The 24,851-nt window shown below is 32.4% G+C and overlaps 1 protein-coding gene across 1 annotated transcript in view; it reads right to left on the reverse strand.

Moving 5' to 3' along the window:
• LOC111697830 (diacylglycerol kinase theta) overlaps positions 1-24,851 on the reverse strand; it is a 47,743-nt gene that overhangs the window by 15,632 nt on the left and 7,260 nt on the right. The window contains exons 6-22 of the mRNA XM_023467957.1: positions 24,706-24,808; positions 23,634-23,665; positions 22,696-22,709; positions 21,810-21,883; positions 20,662-20,690; positions 19,128-19,238; positions 17,958-18,022; positions 17,526-17,575; positions 10,973-11,054; positions 10,085-10,140; positions 9,773-9,824; positions 8,982-9,057; positions 4,456-4,524; positions 3,592-3,690; positions 2,975-3,134; positions 2,119-2,198; positions 1,775-1,890 (exon numbers count right to left, since the gene is read on the reverse strand). Of these exons, the coding sequence (XP_023323725.1) occupies positions 1,775-1,890; positions 2,119-2,198; positions 2,975-3,134; positions 3,592-3,690; positions 4,456-4,524; positions 8,982-9,057; positions 9,773-9,824; positions 10,085-10,140; positions 10,973-11,054; positions 17,526-17,575; positions 17,958-18,022; positions 19,128-19,238; positions 20,662-20,690; positions 21,810-21,883; positions 22,696-22,709; positions 23,634-23,665; positions 24,706-24,808 (1,268 nt within the window). The remainder of the gene's footprint in view (positions 1-1,774; positions 1,891-2,118; positions 2,199-2,974; positions 3,135-3,591; positions 3,691-4,455; positions 4,525-8,981; positions 9,058-9,772; positions 9,825-10,084; positions 10,141-10,972; positions 11,055-17,525; positions 17,576-17,957; positions 18,023-19,127; positions 19,239-20,661; positions 20,691-21,809; positions 21,884-22,695; positions 22,710-23,633; positions 23,666-24,705; positions 24,809-24,851) is intronic.

The raw sequence follows: 24,851 nt of genomic DNA on the forward strand, positions 1-24,851 counted from the left end.
AATTTAAACCGGGTTTTGGCAGATTTAAACCGCGGCTCCAATTCTTTAAATTCCATCTCTGTACATTTTTTGTAATTTTTACTCTATACTGTAGTTGTTCTTGATATATTGAAATAAACATTTCCTCTGGGTAAAATAAATACACGTTTGCCAGGGGTGTTAACTAAAGCATTTCAATTTTGTTTAGGGACTAAAATCTTCATTTTTCAATTTTTAAAAGCTGTAAATCTTTCTAAAAATATTTCTCTATTCAATTGAAAAAAAATATGAATTTGTGTTAATAGGTTAAGAAATACTAGAAGTTTTAAAACCACAAAAATTCAATCGAGTTTAAATCTATAATTTAACAAGCCTTCAACTCACGGCATTGTCTTCTTAAACTTTTTTATTTAAAATGCATCCACCAACACAAAAGACTAGAAGAAAAAGCTAAATATTAACATTCGTGCTCCCAGCTTACTGGAACAAGGACCAACTGTTAGATCAACCGCATTTACATTTTATTCATAAATTATTTCTTTCCCTTTCATACTAAACTGATTTGAACAAGAAACCCAAAGGTCAAATTTAAAGAATTTGAGCCGCGGCTAAATCGAGTTTAAATCTATTATTTAACAATCTTTCAACTCACGGCATTGTCTTCTTAAACTTTTTATTTAAAATTCATCCACCAACACAAAAGACTAGAAGAAAAAGCTAAATATTAACATTCGTGCTCCCAGCTTACTGGAACAAGGACCAACTGTTAGATCAACCGCATTTACATTTTATTCATAAATTATTTCTTTCCCTTTCATACTAAACTGATTTGAACAAGAAACCCAAAGGTCAAATTTAAAGAATTTGAGCCGCGGCTTAAATATTGTTGGTTCTACTTAATTGTATTTAATGTTTCAAGATTTGAGCCGGCGCTAAATTGAAACCGATTTTTGTCGGATTAGAGACGCGGCTCAAATTCATTAAATTCGGACACCGGATTAATACATGTTATTTTTATTTGGTATACATTACTCAAAATAGTTCTGTAGTTTTCTAAAAACCACTTAATTAAGAAATACAAATGGAGCGCAACTTGGATGTTTTCTACAGGGTTCATATTATAATTTGTCATTATGGAAGTATTAATATTTTTTTTCGCCCTGAAATTTTCTCTTGTACAATTTTTAGAGGGGGCCGTGCCCTTTGGAGGAGTAAAGAAGGGCGGCCGCCCCCTCCTCCGTATTCAAGCTTTTGTCACTGTACCTTGGTTTTTAAATACGGTTTTTAAAATTAAGGAAAATTCTTGATCTGTAACTTGAATAAGTACATGATATTTTATGCAAAAAGTACAAAAAATCCTAAAAAATAAAAAATCGTTCATGATTAAAATTAATCTTTTCCCATCATCATTTTCATCATTATTATCATTTTCATCGTCATTCTCATCATCATTTTCATCCTTATATCATTTTCATCGTCATTCCCATCATCATTTTCATTTTCATCATCATATTCATAATTATATAATTTCCAAAGAATTATTAAGTTGCATGACAAACCCAACAAGGACATGAAATACTGGTTTACCATTATTTAGAAGATTTACATTATCTAGAAGATTTACCAATATCTAGAAAATTTACTTTATCTAGAAGATTTACCAATATCTAGAAGNGTAAAGATAAAATGGTTAGGAAATCAGAGCTTGTGGCAAAAACTCAACTCATTTTTCAAAGATTTTTACAATCTTCTAACAAGATGTGACAATGTGCAATAATAATATGCGCCAATTGACTAAAAGATTGTCTCGTAGTTTTTATGAGAAAGGTTCGGAGGAAGATTCCCGATGAAGAGCGCCACGTTAGGACCATGAGGGTCCTCACGCAGCTGTAAGTAGAACCGGGTCAGCTCCTGAATCAATCAATCAATCACTAAATAAATCGACCAACGAACTAATCAACTAAAAAATCACAAATAAAAATTCAAAAGGCATAACGATATCAGAAAATTGATTAAAAAACTTTGAGCCTAAAATAAATCAAGAAAACAGTTTCAGAACAATAAATAATTCAAAAAAAAATCTAAACAAAAATAAAATATATTGAGATGAATGGCACAAAGGATTAAATCATTACTTACCATCAACCGAACAGATTCGAAACCTCGTCTTTTTAACAGTTCCCATGGAATCTCTTCATCACTCAGTGTATGCATGTTTACTAAATAATAATATCATAATAATATCAATGATAATGATAATGATAGTGATAGTGATAGTGATAGTGATAGTGAGAGTATAGTGATAATAATAGTGATAGTGATAATGATAATGATAATGATAATGATTATGATTATGATTATGATTATNCAAATCAATACACAAAATAGAACCAGAGGTCAAAATGGCAAAATACAAATGAGCAAAAAATTATTAGTAAACTACAGTGGTAACCAGAAAACTCTGGTATATGAGGACGACTTACATAAAGTTCAAGGAGCATGAGACATAGCAATTGTGCAGTGTAAACAGACCCGTTTCGCTTAATTAGTAATACAATAAGTGTCTAATAAGACTATTTGCGTGGTAACAACATCGAATACTATTAGTATTGCTATAATGTCGTCATCCTATTTCATTGTTTTCTAGTTATCACTGTATGCTTGATCTTGATATCCGGTGTGAAAACTTAAAAATATACGTGCTGTAAAGATACAGTGAAACACTTAATAACGAATACATCGAAAGAATTCATCAAATGTCGTATTCTTCACTTTAGCTGATAATGGAATGTTGCAGATATTTAGTTTTTTAATTAAATGATTATGTGGAACTCTTTAAAACTGTTCCCGCATATTCATGGCTATTTATTTATTTTCGCAAATACTGAAATTTACGTAATATAGTATAAAACTCATTGAAAAATTGTCAAGACGACATTTGATAAATTCTTCCGATGTATTCGTTATTAAGGGTTTCACTGTAGTCAAGTCAATATTTTTGGTATAACAATTTTGTCATTAAAGATAAATAATCTGACATTCTGATGGGAAATATTTTTGTGGATTAGATAACTGATCACCTGGCCAGCTGTAACTGAGGAAGTTACACTCACAGAAATGTAACATTGACTAACTTGAAGTTTTTGGGGCCAAACCTAAATATATTAATCATTGATTAACTTGGAGTTTTTAGAATAAGATAAAAATATATTAATCATTGATCTAGTAGCAGGAGAACAAATTATCTTGCCAAGAATGGTGCGATTTCACACAGATTTTATTACGAAGTTGGTTACTCTCGATGCGCTCCAATTTACGGAAAATGTCGTCTCCTAAGATGGATAGATAAAACCTCATATGACGTCATTCTCGCCTCTATAATCAGTGACGTTAAATGAGGTTTTTATCTATCTATCTTATAGGAAACGACATTTTCCGTACATTGGAGCGCATCGAGGGTAATTGCAACCTTATTATACAACCTTGGATTACACACACCTCAAATCAAGAAACATTAGGCCGGGGTTTAAACTTTTATTCACTTCATTAATAACTTTGACGAGGCCAACAACAACAACAATCATAAGATAGTAGTAGTAATAATAATGATACCTTTATGATTCCAACATCATTTTCTATATCTCTTAAACCAATTAGGATTGCTGGCCGACGGTTTTCTCTCCGCACTAGTCTATGTACAGGATAGGGATCCTGTACAATATAATTATAAATGATGTGTGCAGCAGAATGGGATAGTGTACACTGTACACTATTATTGTAAAATCTTATGTACAATGGGGTTTACGTACAATATAATCGTGGACATGTTATGTATTATTTACAAACAAAAGGGTTGTGATCTTGTGCTATATGTAAATAATGTTACATGTATATATAACATTGGTAAAAAATAATCATTAACAATAAACATTAAACATGTAAAATTGTAAATGTACACAAGTATACAACATTTACGTAAAAACCATGTATTTTTATAATATGATCATAATGTCATATACTGTGTACTGTATAAAACAAAGTATATAGGGATGCTGTACAGTGTACACAAAATCACAAATCTTATGTACGAACAACATCATAATCATAAGTGCCAACTGATGACTGATTTACATATAAAAAGAAATCAAAACTCAGCTAAGAAATTGAGTTTTTCCCACAAACTAAAATGGTCTAATCCCAATAGTTTTACAACCTGATGGTGTAAACCTTTGATATTCCAAATTTTGACTATTTGATCTAACAAACTATCTAGTTTGATATATCACAGGCATGAAACATCAGGCTGTAAAGATAAAATGGTTAGGAAATCAGAGCTTGTGGCAAAAACTCAACTCATTTTTCAAAGATTTTTACAATCTTCTAACAAGATGTGACAATGTGCAATAATAATATGCGCCAATTGACTAATTTGCGTCAATTGACGCATTTGTAAAAAATAATCATAAATGCGCAGACCTGTATTTCTTCCTCTCTGGCGTTATCACAATCTGCGTAGACGTCCAAAAGGTAAAAAATTCGACTATCCTAAATTAAGGTCATTGATAATTTTTTTTCTTTCTAAATTCGTGTCTCCCCGAAAAACATATTATGACAAGAACGGAATAAAAATATTTAAAGTGTGTCCCATTAAAAACTGCTAGTTAAGAATTTTTAAATAAAAAAAAGTCTTTTTACTCCGATCTGTTTTCTTAATTTTTGTATTTATAAATTATATTGTTTTATTTGTACAGAATTGAAAAGGATATGAAATAAATCAAAATATAATTTTTTCCAAATAGTCTAAACTCTCAACATTGAGGGGAGCGGGGGAATGCAGGAGGCCATAAGCCACAACATTTTCCCTTTTTATGCCACATTATCTTTTTTTTGTCTTCCGGCAGACAAGAGCCACAACCGTACTGTCTCCTATGCCACGGCATAATTGCGCCTTCCTGCAGTTATTACGTTTTTAAATGATTGAATTTTTAAAAATCCTGCCGCATTACGCGAAATATTATACCTTTTAGAAATGTTAGAAGTTTATTAAAGATCAATTGAGTTGTGTGTTTAGAAACATTTTACGCATTCATGGGGCACCAAAACAAATTGTTTGGGGTAGTCTAAAGAATAAGAAAAATATGAGAAAAATAATCATTTTTTTTTATATTGTTTAAAAAACCCCATTTTAGAGGAAAGCTTGATTTTTTTTTTTTTTTGGGGGGGGGGAAGTTTAGCAGTTTACGATAAAAGGAATCGTTGTTATTTCAATATAAACCTTAAATATTAAGTTTTTTTATTTATATCTTTTGCTAAATTTCTTAAATCACAATTTCAATCCACTAAATTTATTATTTAAAAACGTAATAACTGTCGTAAGACTTATATGCTGTGGCTCATGGCTGCTGGAAGACAAAAAAGTTAATATACGGCTTGGAAAAGAAAAATGTTGTGGCTTATGGCCGCCTGTCTTTCCATTCTCGTCAGGGAATAGTTAAATGTTTACCATCTGAAAGGGAAATAAAAATGAAAATTATTAGTTTTACAAAAACAAATGCATGAATATCTTATTCATACACTGTATTTTCATCGTCCCAAAACTGGAATGCCTCGTAAGGACTCCTGATTTAAAAAGGCAGTTAAGCTTGATTTCTCCCTCTAATAGGAAGTTGAGCCAAAACCTCCTTGTTATACTGCTCTTAAACTTCTCTTTGAAGCATTTCCGGATTGAAATTACCTAACTGCCTTAGGACTAGACTTTTCCTTCCTCTGTAAGGGATTATATTCTGCTTCAAAGCAGAGTAAATGCTTCATAAGAGAAGTATAACAAGGAGGATTGGAAATCAAGCTAAACTGACTTTTTAAAACAGGAATCCTTACGTTTTTGGTCCGTGTACAGATTTATTTTGTATAAACTTTTTTTCTTTTAAAACAGATATGAATATTCATTGTGGTATTTGACGTCTTTAAATTGTCAATGTTAATGTTCGGTAAACACATTGTACTTTACATTTTGACCTGGGAGTAATTTTATTTGTGAAGAAAACAGTTTTTGCGTCTGCGTAGAAAGAATAAATATTTTTTTTCTAAAAAAGATTGATTGCAAGTGTTTTAATATAAAAGTTCATGGAAACTTGTTATTACATTTTCTGACCCGGATCTAAGATTATTAGAAAATAATTAATTAAAAAATTCAAAATGGAAAGAAATCATCAGGAGTCTAGGAAGAAATCATCATCATTGGAGTCGGAGACCATCGGATAGAGATGGGCATCGTTTTTTTCAAGGAACATAACTTTTCGTGAAAAAGGGTGTGGATGGACAAACGACATGGATCGTTCAGAGAAAAGAACAAATTAATGTTTTTTAATAACTAACGATTTAAATTCGTTTAAACGAGCTTGATCGTTAATGACCGATTTTAGTAATTTTTTTAAATGAACGAACTGAAAAACTTAAAAAAAACATAGTTTTTTTTTACTGAAAAAACGATCTTTTCAAGCACACTTTTTTTTTTACCAAACTAACGGTTTTTCGAAAAAACTTCAGAAAAAAGTATCGCTTTTTTTAACAAACGATTTTTTTGAACGATCAATTTTTCTGAACGAACGATTTTACTGAACGATTGTTCAGAGAGAAAACGAACGAAATAGACGGAAAATGAACGATAATTTGAGAAAAAAGAAATTAATTATTTTTTAAAGATTGAAATAAAACGAACGAATGGACCGTTCATGAACGATGAAAAAATGAAATAAAAAAGCCGAACGCACTACTCTACTATCGGAAACCCTCCAGAATAAAAAAACAAGCTATTCATTGATCAATCACAAACTTCATGGTTTAGTGAAAGAAGAATTATTAATTAATTATTTTGAAAAGAAAGTTGCTTAAAGAAATGTTAGCGTAATTTTAAGTGATTCTTAATTCAAATATGGCAATGCCTGATTTACAATGGTACCTCTAAAAGCTTTTTTGATCAAGTATGAATTAGATATCCATGTTTTTGTTTCTGCAAAATGTTTATTTTATTTTGTGGGTTCTCTGCGGGTCCTTGTGAAAATAGAGAATTTAGAAAGACTATTCGAATCAAGAAAACGACGGTATCTTCCATATCTTTGAACAGAATAAGGTTTCAAGGGTACCGTTGTGAATCAGACATTGCCATCTTTGTGTGGAGGGTCAGTTCAAATAATGCTTAATGTTAATGTTTTTAAGGTATATGATTTTTAACATTTAGGTGGTTTGACAAATTTATTCTAAACGATTTTCAGACCTTTATTAAAATCTAAAGTGAACATTACTTTAATGTTTGGTTAATTAGAAGTTTGAAATAACAATCAACTCGATACTCGATACTAGGCCCAAATATTTTCTAAACTCTTTTCTAGAAAATTTAATCTGCCTGGGCTACGAACTAAAAACTATTTCTTTTGAAGAAGGTTTCAACTAATTGATTTCATGAGAAATGTTTATTCCGTGTAGGTGAACTTAAGCAGTTCTTAGTACAGGAGTAAAAACAAGATTAAACTAAATTTTTAAGTTTTGAATTTTTGAATTAATTGTTTTTTCGAAACATTCAGATAAAACTAAAGCAGCCCTTAGTATCTCGTTGAACGAAATTCGCGAAAATGAACGAACGAATTTCGCACATTTTCGTTCGTTAAAAATCGATTTTTTCCCCTTTCGTGTCAAAAAAATTGTTGGATTTCTGACGGAGTGTCTGGTGAGGACCCCCCCCTCCCCATGGGTAAATATTCATGTTATTTAATAAATAGTTGAACATTTTTGCGAAACAAAATTCGATTTTGAACGAAAGTTCAAAAATTTTCGCTAAAATTTCGAACGAATTTTGCAAAGTTCGCGAAAAAGTTTAACGAAAATTTTCGCAAAAAAGAACGAAAAGAACGAAATTTTCGCGTAAGAGATTGAACAAAAATTTGTAAACCCTAAAATAAGACCATCCTTTATATTTTTATTTATTAATTTATTTACCTTTAGGATATGTTTAGAGGTAATTAAAAACTAATTGATTTACCATTTTAAACACAAAAAAATCAATGAAAACTGAAAATTGTTTTTAATGGAAACAAAGGCAATTATTTGATGGCAAGAAAACATCGCTGAACCCGTAGCAACAAAATCTAACTATATTTTTGTTATTAGGACGTTTCTTTGTCTAAAAAATTGGCTGCAGTTAAAGGCAAAAAATTACATTTATTTAAAATATAACATTTAAAGGTTTTAAAAACACAAAATTCGGTGAGTGTACAAAAAAATGAAAACTTTTCTGTATAAAGAAATTGGTAACCAATGAATTTCAATAGAAATGCCGGACACCTGTAGGCGTACAGTTAACTAAAACAGGTGAACTTATCTACTTTATCTTCTTGCTAATATGCCTTTTAAAAATTGTATAAAAATAAGAACTCAAATAAAAAATATTTAAAAATAAAAAACTTAAGAGTTTAAGCCTCGGAGTATTTTCTAGAAATAAGCAAATAACGATGGAAAATGTTAGGTTATCATCTGATAAAAGTTAAAAAACTATTTGCGACCCTCTGCTTTAAGGCACTGAACTAAACAATTTTGAAAACATTGAATAAAAATAGATGTAAACCCCCATGACAACATGGTTGATCTAATTACTTAACAATTTTCCCTTTAGATTAACAATGTTCAGATTATAAATATACATTAAACATGCACTTGGGACCCAGTTATCTGAGATTTTAAAACAAAAACAAAGATTAATGACCTAAGGCCGAAACTTTTGTGTTAAGTATCGCTAATCTTGTACACTTGATCTCGATATTAAATGTTGACCCTTTCAAATTTCAATTAGTTATCCCTGCAGGGTATGAGCACCCCAGGATACAGAACTTGAATTAAACTAATCCGTAGGTAGATCAGTAGGATTTCACTGATCAAGGGGGTGGGGTCTGAGCCCCCCCCCTGCACACTGCTCTTGTTATCAATTAAAGAATACGTTGTCACCAACTGACCTGTGATACAACAAAAGCTTTCATAGCTGCCGCCAGCAGTTGGTCCTTGGTTGCAAACTTAGAAACTGTGATTGTTCTAACCAGGGAGAAACCATGTTTAAAAATCACAAAAGATTAGAAAAAATAATGATTGAAAATTTATAAGACGAATTTTACAGCCCCTATCTTTTTGTACAATTCCTGGGTTTCTGACTGAATATGTATATTGATTGCTTAGCAATATATTGGGTTAGATTGGACTATGAAAATTCTGGGCCGAGCGCTGCAGCCACAGATCTGGACCTAGAACCTCGTCCCTATAGATTATGTAACAGTATTTTTTACTAAAAATTGAGAAGAAAAAATTCTACAATAATTTTTGGTCTAAATAGTTGTTTAGAAAATAAAACTTCATTTTCAAATTCTTTTTAGAAACATTTTACAGTTTTCCTCATCAAACCTTGACAGTACGTTAGGATTTAGGACTTTATTTTAGAGAACTTTCTTCATAGAACCAAATATGAGGTGTACCGTGGAACCTAATATAGAGGCGAGAGGAAGTCGTCTTTGAGTTTTGAAATAAAATTATTCGGAAGCCTGAAGTAAAGTTCTTGAAACAATAATGATATGTCCTGGGATTTTAAAATGTGATCTCCCATTTTTATGCTTTTAGAGTTACTGGAAAATTCCATTAACCTTTTGTTGATTTGACAAATTTCTCGTAAACTCATGTTTCGTGGGACACCCTGTAGCCAGAGTTTTTTTTGCTTAATTTTTTTAATTTTTGTTTATATAGTAAACATGGGATTTTCCTGAATAGCCGTTTCCGAAGTGAGGTGTAACCGTCGAAAACTTTGATTAATTCTAAAAGAAAATTGGTTAACATTTATAAACTCAATTACAAAAAAAAATAATTTTTAAAATTTATCCAGCTTGAAATTTTTGATAATTGGGACTGTCACAAACAAGAGATTAATATACTATTTTATTTCATGATGATATAAGCCGTTTATCAGATGTAAACTCTTGTAACAGTTATTAAAAGTATATTTCTCTTAATTTTTATTACATTTAATAATTATTAATTCCAAAACAGTATAAAAACAGCTAAACAATTGTTTTACCTTCTTCCAACTCCTTTTCCTTCTCTTTAACTTGCTTTTCCTTCTTTTCACGTTCCCTAGATATACAGCTAATATAGGAATCCATCAACTGATAATCAGCTAATATAGGAGTCCATCAACTGATTTCCTAGATAATCAGCTAATATAGGAATCCATCAACTGATGATCAGCTAATATAGGAATCCATCCACTGATTCCCTCGATAATCAGCTAAAATAGGAATCCATCAACTCATTTTAACTAGATCAGCTGATAATCTACCTGGATCTAACAGCTGATTATCTACCTAGATCTAACAGCTGATTATCTAACGAGATCTAACAGCTGGTTTTCTAACTGGATCTAACAGCTGATTATCTACAAGGTTCTAAAATCTGAATTTTCTGCCTGGATCTAACAGCTGATTATCTACAAGGTTCTAAAATCTGAATTTTCTGCCTGGATCTAACAGCTGATTACCTGCATGGATCTAACAGCTGATTACCTCCCTGGATCTAACAGCTGATTATCTAACTGGATCTAACAGCTAATTACCTACCTGGATCTAACAGCTGATTATCTACCTAGATATAAAAGCTGATTATCTACCTGGATCTAACAGCTAATTACCTACCTGGATCTAACAGCTGATTATCTACCTGGATCTAACAGCTGATTATCTACCTGAATCTAACAGCTGATTATCTACTTGGATCTAACAGCTGATTATCTACCTGGATCTAACAGCTGATTATCTACCTGGATCTAACAGCTGATTATCTACCTGGATCTAACAACTAAATATCTACCTGGATCTAACAGCTGATCACCTACCTGTATCTAACAGCTGTTCATTTTCCTGGATCTAACAGCTGATTATCTACCTGGATCTAACAGCTGATTATCTACCTGGATCTAACAGCTGATGGCATGGATTCCTCGAGTTCCCTGCTAGCCTCTGCTCCACCTTGAACGACACTCTCTCCACAAACTGACACAGTGCGCGGGTTGAAAACAAATTTAATTCAAAATAATCAACATTGAACATCTATGATGTACTCCTGGGTTTTGTGTATGGGTTATGTACAAAAAATAAAAATAAATTACTGGACGGTTAAACAATTTTATTTGTATTAAGAGTGATGGTAGAGGGGACCTTGACAAGATATTTCTGCCAAAAAATATCATTATTTTTTTTTAAATCTAAAAATGAACTCAAGTAACTGTAAAATATCCTGATATTTTTACCCTTTTTTGCATTTGATTAAAGTTTTCCCAGGAAACATTTAAATCAACTATTTCATGTTCCGATGGCGTAGGTGTCTGGTAAATAATTCTGGACTTTTGATGTTCGACATCGGCATTTCGGAGACTAAATGTTTGCATGGTTAATTTAAAATATTTTTATCCGCAAGCAAAAACTTATTTTGTGTAAAAATTTTACTGCCTTTTTTTCAACAAGGGGAAGCAGTTTTAACTGTCTCCGAATAAGAATTTCAGATTCCTTTCTTATTAAAACATAATTAGAAGTATACGCTTATAGGTTATAAAACGCACATAAGATAAAAATAAAAGTCAATTCATTTAAACGCCAGATTGTTTACAAGAAGTCAACTATCAATTTATTGATTTTCAGAGAATTAAGTGAAAATTCAAAAATTAAGCTATCTCATGCCTATTCAATAAATGCTCAAATTATGCTTATCTCATAGATTTTAGTTTTTATATTTTTCTGTAAAATTTGAGATTTGCCATTAATGAATTTTTGTCTTTAATTACATTTTTAGGGTGGAGTTGTTATACTTCCAAAACTTTTTTAGTTGTTATTACTTATTGTTACTTTTTACGGAAATTCTTCTATTTTCCATTTTTTTTTTTGCTTCTATTGTTGTAAAATATTGCTCAATCACCAGCTATTTTATAGTTGATCATTAAGATGGACTAATTTTTTTGGGATCCTATGTTGCGCAAAAATTAAAATTTTCATGAAATATGAGATTCCTCCCATTTTCCAGGGAAATGTCCCCACTCCCCCCCCCCTTCCAAAAATGACGCCACTGTTTTTAAGTTTGATATTTAGCCCAAAATAATCTTGGACCAGGAACAACAATGACGTAAACATGTAGTTCCTCGGTGTTACTGACATCATCACAACATTATTTTCAGTTTAATTTCATTAAAAACAGATTCTTTTCAGTTTGAGAAAATACTGTAGAAAACTTGAACAAACTAGGGATGTTACACTGAAGGGAAGGATCTACAAACTAAAGGATAATTTTGACCAAAATCTTCTAAAAATACAATTTTAATGAAGACCTAAATCTCTGCAGCAGATTAGATAATCTGAAACTTTAATTTGGGTTTCCGCAATAAAAAAGGGATTTATTAGCAAACTAATAAGTTTTTCAAAGAAGAAAAATAACTGTTTAGCTACAGAGATCTAGGAATATGTAAGAAAAAGACTGAGACAATTACGAACAGTCGTCTCTGAAGTTTCATCCTCGCACTGCCCGAACTTTGGAAAGCAAAAATACTTGATAATACTTTTAGGTTCTATGTAATTCCTTATCAGTTAATGCTCGTGAAGAGTGAAATAGTAAGACATCAAGTACTAATTTAAGGGTCAAGGGAACTATTCATTTAGGGTATTGAGCAGATAATTTCTAGGCTTGAAATGAAGATCTACTTGATCAAGGTCCAAGGACAGGGCATATTTTTATGTCTAATGTACAATTGTATGTTTTAAGAGCCCTCACTTGAGTTTGACATTCCATTTTGATCCTTTTTTAACATTTGAAGGGTTTTTCTTTTTTTTCCGGCTCCAACTATTTCTTAAGCTTTGCAGATATGTCAAAAGTGTAACTCTTAAAAGTTTGCATTCATTACACTCTGCAATGTACAATTGTATGTTTTAAGAGCCCTCACTTGAGTTTGACATTCCATTTTGATCCTTTATTTTAACACTTGAGTTTTTTTTTCGTTTTTTTTTCGGCTCCAAGTATTTGTTAAGCTTTGCAGATATGTGAAAAGTTTAACTCTTCAAATCAAATCAAATAAGGCTATCAGGAATGTCCTACAAAAATTGAAGTGACTTTACTAAATCAATAATGAAGTGAGGTCTTACGATTTGTACTCTTAAAAGTTTGCATTCATTACACTCTGGAAAATTCTGGCTCCAGCATATATTAACACTCTTTTAATCTGTAATTCTTAACCCTATTCCGACTCACGTCTGGTTTACCCAAAATAGAGGGGGGGGGGGGGGTCAGAGTGACCCCCCTCTATAATTTCCTTATTGTGATACAAATCTATAACATAACGTGTTTGGAAAGCCTTTGCCACATAAAGAATCTGCACAGAAATTTTGCAAATTTTCAAAATTTTAAATATTTATTGCAAAATCAATTTTTTATAGCAAAAAATGTGTGCAAAACAAAAAGTGCGCGAACTATGATAAATTATACATTTTTTAACAGTTCTTAGCCCGGCTAATTCAAATACAAAAAATTTGCGAAATTTTCAAACCTGAATGCGTTTTCAAGAAAAACTAAAATTGTGCAAATTTCCTTTTAAGGCGTCTGTGCAAAAAACTACAAAAATCTTCTTCTTGTACTGTAGACTTTTCAAAGACCTATTAGATACTAAAATCAAATAACTGGAAGTAGGTCTATATTTGGATTTAGTCTGGCAAAGGTATTATAAGGCATTCAGGTAATATGCCTAAGGACTCAAGCAGTTATAGGCATGAAAGCCAAGCTTTGAGCCTGAAGGGAGAGGCATGTATTTAAAGTTAGAAAAGTCAAAAATTTTAACAGCCTCAGACCAATACTTTTTAAGTTATCGCAAAAAACGGGGGGGGCACTGTAACCCCCCCCCCTCAGCAGTAGGAATAGGGTTAAAGGGACCATTGTTGTAATTATAAAAGAGGGGCATCTCTTATTTACAACGCTAGCCTTGAAACCTTTATCTGAATAAAAATGTGGAAGATAAAGTCGGCTTTAAAGTCTGAAACGTGTCTAATTCTCCATTTTTGCTGAAGATTTAAAAGCGCGATTCACTTTTGAACCGAAGCAACAGATGAAAAAAAATCAGTTTTCAAAAAACAAAAACATGGATTTATAATTCACGCTTGATCAGATATAGCTTTAAAGGATGTTGTGAATTGGGTTAATCCCTCAAAACTTTGCTGAGTGGATAAACTTTTTGATAAACAAAATTAAAACGCATTACATTTTTTATTTCATTTTCTAATATTTTAGTGAAACCGCAAGAAATTTAAAAACCAAGTCAAATAGTATACCTAACACTTTCAAGAGCTCTCATTTATTCATTTCTTTCAGCAGATTTATAACTTATCATTTCTTAAAAGCTGATTTATAACTTTTTTGATCCTGAAAACCAAAGTTTTAGGTTAAACCAATGTCTCAGATATAAAGGAATTGGAAATAAAAACAAACCAAAAGAACCTGTCAAATCTTTCCCTGGGATTTTAGAAAGATGAAAATTTCCCTGTATGATAATTGATGGACTGCAGTACGGATCGATGTGAAACCTTTCAGAGAGTAGGAAAGATTCTGCAGAAAAAAGTTGCCAAACCAAACAGAATTTTTATTTTGAACAAAAATATTTAGAACTTATATAGAAGCTTTTCTGGGTTACACTTTACTCTAGTTTTGCATAATCTTCATTTGTGTAAAACAGTATAAAAGAGATTATGTTTATATGGTTTAAAACTAAACAGCCGATGATTCATTGGAGAGAGGAATGGCAAAAACACCAATTTGTAATTCCCAAATCTTTTTATGGAAAGTGATGGTAACAGGGCATACAGAGTGCTTCAGTACCCTGCAGTAGCCACAGTACCCCCATAGTACCCCACAGTACTCCAAAGAACCTCACAGTACCCAACAGTACCCTGCAGATATGGGGATTACAAATTGGCGTTGTTGCCCTCCCTTCCTCTATTAAGTGATCAGCTGATTAGTATTAAACTAGCTTTTTTTGTCCATGAAAATAGTGTGCAAAACTATGAAGAAAATATGCTTAGAAGTGCTTCTGACTCTACGTATATATTCTTATTAAAAATAAAAAATTCTGCTTGGTTTCTGTATCCCCTCCCCCCAGTATTGTTGTATTTTCACATTCAATCATCTCAGAGCAATGAATCAAACTCATTTACTTTTATAGATAATGATAGATACACATTAAGTCTAAATATTTTATCAGATTGGACCTTTGTGTAATGCACTATCTTTGAAACCTGATACTTTCATATATGGGACTAATCTTGTACTTGGATTCAATCCTGATATTACTCATCATCTTGGTAACCTGATATTTTCATACATCGAGTTAATTCTACTTTCTAATTTAGAATCCACTCTAATATTACTCATAATCATTGCAACCTGATAACACCCTCTCTCTCTAATAAACATTTCATACATGTATTTATTTATACATCATTGTACATTACAGCATTATATTATCATATTATGTACTTTGACATTATAATCAATACAGACGAATCATGGTCTTTATACAGCATGATTCTCAACTTGATCTTTAAGGATATGATCAGTTGATATATTATTACGTACAGATAGGACCATTATGTTGATCAATCCCTCAACTTTTTTTGATCCTCTGTTTTCCAGGTTTGTTGGGCAACGCGCTCCTTCATCTTCTGGAGCAGGTTCCAGACCTGGTTATACAAGCGAGATATAATAACATCTCTACTTGCATCTGGGTAAAGATCAAACTCTCTTTCCCAAGCCAACCCCGTGTCCCACAGTTTATCATCAGGGACCACTGGTGGCTGACCAGAGCTTGCACTCCTCCTCATGGTGGTATTAAATGTTTGGATCTTCTCAGATATCTCACCAAGGAAGTCGTACATCTCCTTCATTGTCTCCTCCTGTCTCCTCGCAATCAAGTCCTCATCATGTCCATTATCTAGTGTCAATCCGTCTGCTTGGTTCATCATTGGTTCTTCATCATTGCTCATATCCGTAGAAGCTCTCTGTAAGCTGTGCTGGTAGTACGAGGCCCGGAACAAGCAGCTAGGGTATCTAGGAGAACCAACGAGGACCCCAGCCTCCTTCTCAAAAGCTTTCCAAAAATGTAAGTTTTAGGTCTGTGACTTTGATGGCAAACAAGTTATGTTTTTTTTTAGATTTTTTACTGTCCTTTCGACTTTACTGTACCCTACCCTATGCATTGAAAAAAAATGGAAAAAATCTCTAATTATAATTTCTTAAAGGTCAACAAATTTCAAGTGCAAGAACAAAAGAAACTCGAAACCCCCCGCCCCCCAGCCTGATTAGGGTTAACATGTCAACTACCTAAATCCAGATCCGGGTTCTAAAATATGGGATTCACGGATCCGGGTCCTAAAATATGGGATTCACGGATCCGAATCCAAGATGCAACATATTAACATATTAATAAAGTGTTTTAACTATAGAGATTGGTAAACATCCGTTTTCGAGTTGGTCGATCGGGATCCTTTTTTACAATACGGATCCAGATCAAGATCCGGATCCGGATCAGCTTTAAAATGGAATGCACTTGAAACAAACATGAGAGCTCTGTAATTTTATGTTAATATAGCGCTTGTTTTTTTCTAAACAAAAGTTAGTTTATTTTGTTGTGTAAATGTATTTTTAAGGTAGACAGAATGGGTAGTAAAATGTGAAACGTGCATTATTTCTTTTGTTAACTGGACAAATCCAGTTATAAACCGAACAAATCCAGTTATCAACCGAACAAATCCAGTTATCAACCGAACAAATCCAGTTATAAACCGAACAAATCCAGTTATTAACTGAACAAATCCAGTTATAAACAAAATGATGGTTGATCTTTTTTTTATTTATTTAACTGAACAAATCCAGTTATCAACCAAATAAATCCAGTTGTCAACCGAACAAATCCAGTTATCAACCGAACAAATCCAGTTATCAACCGAACAAATCCAGTTATTAACTGAACAAATCCAGTTATCAACCGAACAAATCCAGTTATTAATTGAACAAATCCAGTTATTAATTGAACAAATCCAGTTATCAACCGAACAAATCCAGTTATCAACTGAACAAATCCAGTTATTAACCGAACAAATCCAGTTATCAACCAAATAAATCCAGTTGTCAACTGTACAAATCCAGTTATCAAACGAACAAATCCAGTTATCAACCGAACAAATCCAGTTATCAACCGAATAAATCCAGTTATCAACCAAACAAATCCAGTTATCAACCAAATAAATCCAGTTGTCAACTGTACAAATCCCTTTATCAACAAATAAATTGTGTCTAAACATGTATTGAAACAAAATGGACAAATCCAGTTAAAAACTGAAAAAGAATGAATAAAAAACTGGAAAACTGGACTACCCCAGTATTTAACTGGACATTAAACGATTAACGTGCAGTGTGTAGAGAGCATCCTATATTCCTACCAGTTGAACTCCAATCATCCGACACTGCTAACCCTTTGCCCTCAGCAGTTCTATAGGAGAGATCAGTTTAGAGTTTAAAATAGAATATGATAGAATACAATGCAATATGATAGAAAGTATAGAATAGAATAGAATAAAACAGAAAAGAATAGAAGAGATTATAATAAAATATAAAAAATATAAGATAATAAAATACAATAGATTAAAATAGTTTATAATAGAATAAACTAGATTTAAAATACAATGGAATAAAAAAGGTTATAATAAAATAGAATAAAATAGAATAGAATAGTATGAAAAGGATTAACAAAAATGTGCTTGATAATATCAATTTTTTTATTCAGTAGAAAACTAAACTATTTAAAAATAATTAAATTATGAAAACAAATAAAAATATAAGAAAAAATTAAATGTGTTTGACAACAATTTTACCTATAAAGATGATGAATTCCCACGGATTCTTTAGGTTTCAACCCCAGAAAATTGACCTGAGACATCTAAATAGAAAATCTTTGAGATATATATTATCTACTTCTTGTTGTTTGGGATAGTGTAGACGTAGTATTCTAAGCATGGTGTAATATTTAGAGTATGATCAGATACTAAAACCCCTCAATCCTTTCTCTGAACCTGAGCAGAGTAAAGAACCTGGAGAATAGGATTGGTGCACCCAGGGTCTTTAAACAGTACCGACATAGAGCTAATCCTCCGGTTGTACAATGAGGGCCTGGGTACCAGTACCTGCACTATTGGATCGCTTTCAGACTGATATATCTTTATCATGCCTACCAGAGAACTAAGGAGGACACTTGCCTCCTTCTACATCAGAATTCAGGATAACTCTCCAGCTAAATCTATGAACAGAGACACTGGAGATACAGAACAGCTAGGACAGATAGGATGAGCTAGTCCAACAACGGACCAAGATGTATCAGATGGAGCTCTATCTTCTTGAGCTGGTTCTGTAGAGCAGCTAGGGTATCTAGGAGAACCAACGAGGACACCAGCCTCCTTCCCCATCATTATCCATGAATATACATCCTTGGATTCCTCAGTATCATCAAGAGATTTATCTCCTATAGATATCCAGGACACATAGGAGAACTAGGATATCCGGGACACACAGGAGATCTAGGACTTCCAGGACATACAGGAGAGCTAGGATATCCAGGACAAACAAGTCCCACTACAGACCAGCCAGTCCAACTACAGAGCAAGATATATTCTCCGGCTGGTTCTATAAATAGAGCTACTGGAGACATGGAGCAGCTAGAGTGTTAGTACAGAGGAGAACTAGATTACCCAGCCAGTACATCAGAGGCTGCTCTATATTCTCCAGAGGATCCTCTCTTTACAGACAGCTCTTCACAGATCTGTTGTATAAGCAGCTAAAGAGTAGGATAATCTTGAGACAGGAGACGCTGCTCTTTACAGACAGTTTTTCTCAGATCTGTTGTAGAAGCAGTTGAGGAACAAGATAATATTGAGACAGGAGACACTGCTATTTACAGAAAGCTCTTCACATATCTATTTTGTGATACAAAATTTAAGATGAAATCAAAATTGTTACTCAATTCACAAATTTATTTGAACATCCTGTACCTGAGTTCTTGGTATAGAAACAGCATGAGGAGGAAGGAAAATTGGTTCAAGTTTTCCAAAGCAGCAGGTCAACATCTCCTCAGATACCAGGTTCAAACAAGAGGAGTGAACCTAGGGGTATATATTTATAAAAGGCGCAGGTCAACATCTCCTCAGATACCAGGTTCAAACAGGGGGGAACCTAGGGTTTATATTTATAAATGATTAGATCAACATCTCCTCAGATACCAGGTTCAAACAAGAGGAGTGAACTTAGGGGTATATATTTATAAAGGCGCAGGTCAACATCTCCTCAGATACCAGGTAAAAACACCAGAAGTGAACCTAAGGGTATATATTTATAGGTTCATTCTTTGTGAACTCAGCCAGTTTTTGGAAATCATGGATTTCATTCAAATTTAGCATTCACCTGGCATATCATGAGAAACCCTTAAACCCAAAATGTAAGGCTTCTGTGACCTTTTGTTACTAAGTTATAGACTACTAAAATTCAGGCTTAAAGGCAATTTTTGGCCTGGTCTTGCATGCTTTAATTGGCAATAACTTTTTGTTAATCAAGATATTGATGATGTATTAAATGATCATGCAAATTTTCATCTCTAGCATACACTTGGTGTATTAGGAGCTAAGGCTTTAAACCCATAATTTTAGGACATTTTTGAAAATTTGCCCTTGTCAATAGAGCTTGTCTAACAAGACAGACAATTTTTCTTACAAAAAAGATGACTGTGGTAGAATATTTGGGGAAAATGAACAAAAATTATGGTTTTCAAGGGGAATCTCTAAAATGGGTAAATTGAACGATGGCCTCATAAAATAATAGAGGTCAAGAGTTGTGGTGTACCACAAGGATCGATATTAGGACCAATTTTATTTTTAATTCTTATCAATGACCTTCCAATACAGATACATTTATTTTAGCAATAAACGTTATCTTATCTTATCTTATCTAATATGATTTGTGAGCAAATTCAATGATTAAAATAGAAAAATTCTTTTAAATAAACCTGAACTTTAGGCATCTAGAAAAATAATTGCTTTTAATTTAGCTTGATATCTTTGTTGATATAAAAGTTATTGCATTTGAAGGATGCAAGGTCAGGCCAAAAATTGCCTCGATGCCGTAAGTCATAACTTAGCAACCAGAGGTCATAGGAGGCTGAAATTTTGGATTTAATGTGCTCGCTGTGTGCAAAATTTGAAGAAAATCCATGACATTGACTTCCATTGGGTGGCTGGCTTGATAAAAAATAATCCTATAAAGGAACAGAACATGGGAAAGACAAATTGAAAAAAAAAAATTTTGGAAGAAGAAACTTTGATAAGAAAATAATCAAAAAGAAAGAACAAAGTGGTAAGGCATATTAAATATCCTTTAAGTCTAAAATAAGGGTAAAATTTATATTTTAGAAGAGGGGTAGGGTGGGGCATTATTTGGCAAAAAAAATATATACCACTAATGAAAATTAGCAAAAAAATAGCATGATATAATTAATGAGAGAGGAAAAAATAAAAAAAAGTTTAAAGTACATACCGTCATTCCACACCAGCAACACCGCATTCCTAGGATAGAAGAAAATAATGTACACAGGTATATTTGAAATTGTACCTGCGTGTACTGTGTAAATGATCATCTATATTTATAAAGTATTAATCTTTGATTGTCAGGGGTTTTTTGTTTGTTTATTTGTCCGATCATAACTCAGGAACCTCTTGACAAATTTGCATCAAATTTTGATATAGTTACATGTGATAAAAGTATGATATTTGCATGTCATAAGAGAATAATATATACAAGTCATAGGAGGATTATATTTAAATGTCATAAGAGGATAATATATATACATAACATGTCATAGGAGGATTATATTTAAATGTCATAAGAGGATAATATATATACATAACATGTCATAGGAGGATTATATTTAAATGTCATAAGAGGATGATATATAAATGTCATAGGATGATGATATTTGCATGTTATAAGAAGACAATATATCCAATATACATGTCATAAAATGATGATATATCTATACATATAATTTGCTTGTAGTTGTCTGTCTGTCCATTTGAATCCAATAAACGGCTGAACTGATCGTGCCCAAACTTTTTGCGGGACCTCACATGACCCCAGGGAAAATTAATGGATGATCGAATTTTCAAAAATTTGCTACTAACAAAATTTGATTAAAATTTTTTTTTTATAAAACCCGCAAAATTTTTGGTTTGTCCAAATAAACTATGTCAATTTAAAGATATTATTAAAAATATTAACATTAGTCGACTATACTGAACAATGAACATTTATTCAAATGAACATTAGTTCAAATGAACATTGTTCAAATGAACATTAGTTAAAATGAGCATTAGTTCAAATAAAAATTAGTTCAAATGAACATTAGATCAAATGAACACTAGTTCAAATGAAAATTTACCCAAGCACTATTAGTTCAGATGAACTTTTAGTTCAATTCTGAAGGTCAGTAGTCCAATTGATATGATATTTAAAGTAAATATCAAACATTTTTTTTAATACCTTTATCTTACTTTTAAATTTCTTTATTCCAAGATTGACATAACTTAATTTGCGACTCACAAGAAGACAATATTTACATTTCACAAGAAGATGATATTTCCATGTAATGGGATGATGATATTTGCATGTCATAAAAAGATATTTACCTGTTAGGCAGTCTGGAGACCAACATGCTTTTCTGCACTTTACACATTTAGAGTTTGGAGGCAGGTTCCCTTCCCTTCATAATTTTAGAATTTTAGAAAGAAAATTTATGACATGACACCATAAAACTGTGGAATATTGAAGAAAACATTTGGGAAATATTAGGTAGACGTTAAATTGTTGTATCTTGAGCCTTCCTGTTCAAATTCACAGTTTTAATGACTTCCGTTTTAATGACTTCCAAGTTCCAAACCTCTGCAGTAATTATAAAACACGTTAAAAGATTCAAGAAAGGTGTTTTGAAATTCAAGAAATTATTTAGAAATTTTCGAAATGAATTTAGAGATTAAAAAATATTTGTCTCAGTCTACAAGTTACAGTCTACAGTCTACAGTCTACAGTCTACAGTCTACAGTCTACAGTCTACAGTCAACAGTCAACAGTCAACAGTCAACAGTCAACAGTCAACAGTCTACAGTCTACAGTCTACAGTCTACAGTCTACAGTCTACAGTCTACAGTCTACAGTCTACAGTCTACAGTCTACAGTCTACAGTCTACAGTCTACAGTCTACAGTCTACAGTCTACAGTCTACAGTCTACAGTCTACAGTCTACAGTCTACAGTCTACAGTCTACAGTCTACAGTCTACAGTCTACAGTCTACAGTCTACAGTCTACAGTCTACAGTCTACAGTCTACAGTCTACAGTCTACAGTCTACAGTCTACAGTCTACAGTCTACAGTCTACAGTCTACAGTCTACAGTCTACAGTCTACAGTCTACAGTCTACAGTCTACAGTCTACAGTCTACAGTCTACANAATGAACTGCAAACTCCTAAATATAACAATAATGAACTGCAAACTCCTAAATATAACAATAATGAACTGAACTGCAAACTCCTAAATATAATAATAATGCACTGTAAAATCCTAAATATAACAATAATAAACTGCAATATAACTATTAGGGAGGAAACTCCTAAATATAATAATGAGGCACTGCAACTCCTAATGATTTGAAACAGTAAACTTCTAAATATAAATATTAGGCGCTGCAAATTCTTAAATATAACAATATTTAACTGCAAACTCCGGAGTATTACAATTAGGCACTGGCAAACTCCAAAATACAACAATTAGGCACTTGCAAACTCCAAAATACAACAATTAGGCACTGGCAAATTCCAAAATACATTTAGGCACTTGCAAACTCCGAAATACAACAATTAGGCACTTGCAAGCTCCGAAAACTCCGAAATACAGCAATTAGGCACTTACAAACTCCGAAATACAGCAATTAGGCACTTACAAACTCCGAAATACAACAATTAGGCACTTGCAAACTCCGAAATACAACAATTAGGCACTGTAGACCTTTCGAAATAAAAAAGGACTCTAAATATGGTTTATATCTAGAAGGGGAAAAAAATGAAAAGATGATTTTGATTAACAGCAATAATGCAGTAAGTTATACTTCTTAATTGAACTAGGTCTAGGAAGCGCTTCTCATTTTTTTAATCTTTTTACTTTCTCCTAAAAATAGTCCTAACTAACATAGTTTATAGTTATGCCGTCTTCAAATCCTAGTTATAGTGGAATGCTGCATAGTTCTTATATATTTCGTTTTTTTTAATTATTATATTGAGCTCTTTTAATTTAGACAGTTACCGCAAACTACAGGGCTATTTAAATATTTTACAATAACTGAAATTTAGGCATATCAGTAAAACCAATAAAAAATTCAAAGACGACATTCTATAAATTCTTTCGATATTTCCGAAGTTCTGGGTTAATCTGTTTAACTTTAAATCCCTCCATCAATACCTGGCAGTAGTCGTGGATATAATAGTCACAAACTGAAACAAATAAAAATGATTAGCTTTATTTAAAAAAAATGTTCGCCAGAGAATGGACGTTAGCAAAAAAAAAGTTAATATATAAAAAACACGCTCATCAATTTCTTCCTTTCTCCAGGAAATGTATAATGGTTCGATACAATTATTTTTATTATTGGCTATTACAAGACGACATTCATTTTAGTCACAAATAAACTCAATAGTTAATTTTCATTCAAAGTGTAATCCAGGAGTTTCTGCAGGTTCCCACGAAACCTTAGAAGCTATTTACGGCATCTATTCGTAAACCTAATTTGAGAAGTAAAATTCTACTTGATTTAGTTTTCAGATTTCCAAAATGTGATCTGCCTTTGTTGTGCTCTCAATATTATTGGAGATATCATTTATTTTTTCAGATTTTAACCATTTGGGTTTTTTCAATAAAATTGAAATCTCAATATTTCCGGTAATATTGACAGCATAAAAAAGGCAGACCACATTTTGGAAATAACAGCTTAAAGATCTAAATTTGTTATTGTTTCAAAGGTCATAAATGTGAAAGAAGGTTGTCCACTGATTGTCCCAAGAAAATTGAAAGATCAAAACAACTTTCAAATAATCAATTGTTATTGTTATGTTTTGAGGGACCCTATATAAAAAATTTAATTGCTCAATGTACAAACTTAAAGGCTATAGTCAACAAAATTTTGAACATAATTGAACCCTTTCAATAATAGAAATTGTTGAAAACTCTAAGGGGCAAAATTTTAGGGTGGGGTGCCGCTACAACCGACCCGCTCTTTGAAAAAATAAAATATCCTTATGTAAATAAAAATCGCTGATTTGGCAGCAAAAATTTGAAGGCTGCAAAATAAACGACAACAATCGCTTATAGTCAACAAAAATCGCTTATATTTATTTTAAACTGCATATTTAGCAGCAAAAAGTAGGATGACCATCAAAAAAGCGATGTTTGTTGAAAAAAAGCGATTTTTCTCGCTTATTAGGCCAACATCCAACTTTTTCTGCAAAATAAGGTTTTTATATTCTAAATTCCTTACCTTCACAATGCAGGCCAGGTGCTTCATGGATCTTCTTTCTGCAGACATTACAGAACTTACCCTTGATTGACTTCTCCTCAGACCAGAAGTGGGCAACAGGGTTCTATACAACAAAAATATGTCAATCAAGGTGTAAATATTTAAAC

This window comes from Eurytemora carolleeae, unplaced genomic scaffold, assembly GCF_000591075.1.
Source record: "Eurytemora carolleeae unplaced genomic scaffold, Eaff_2.0 scaffold135, whole genome shotgun sequence".
NCBI lineage: Eukaryota > Metazoa > Arthropoda > Copepoda > Calanoida > Temoridae > Eurytemora > Eurytemora carolleeae.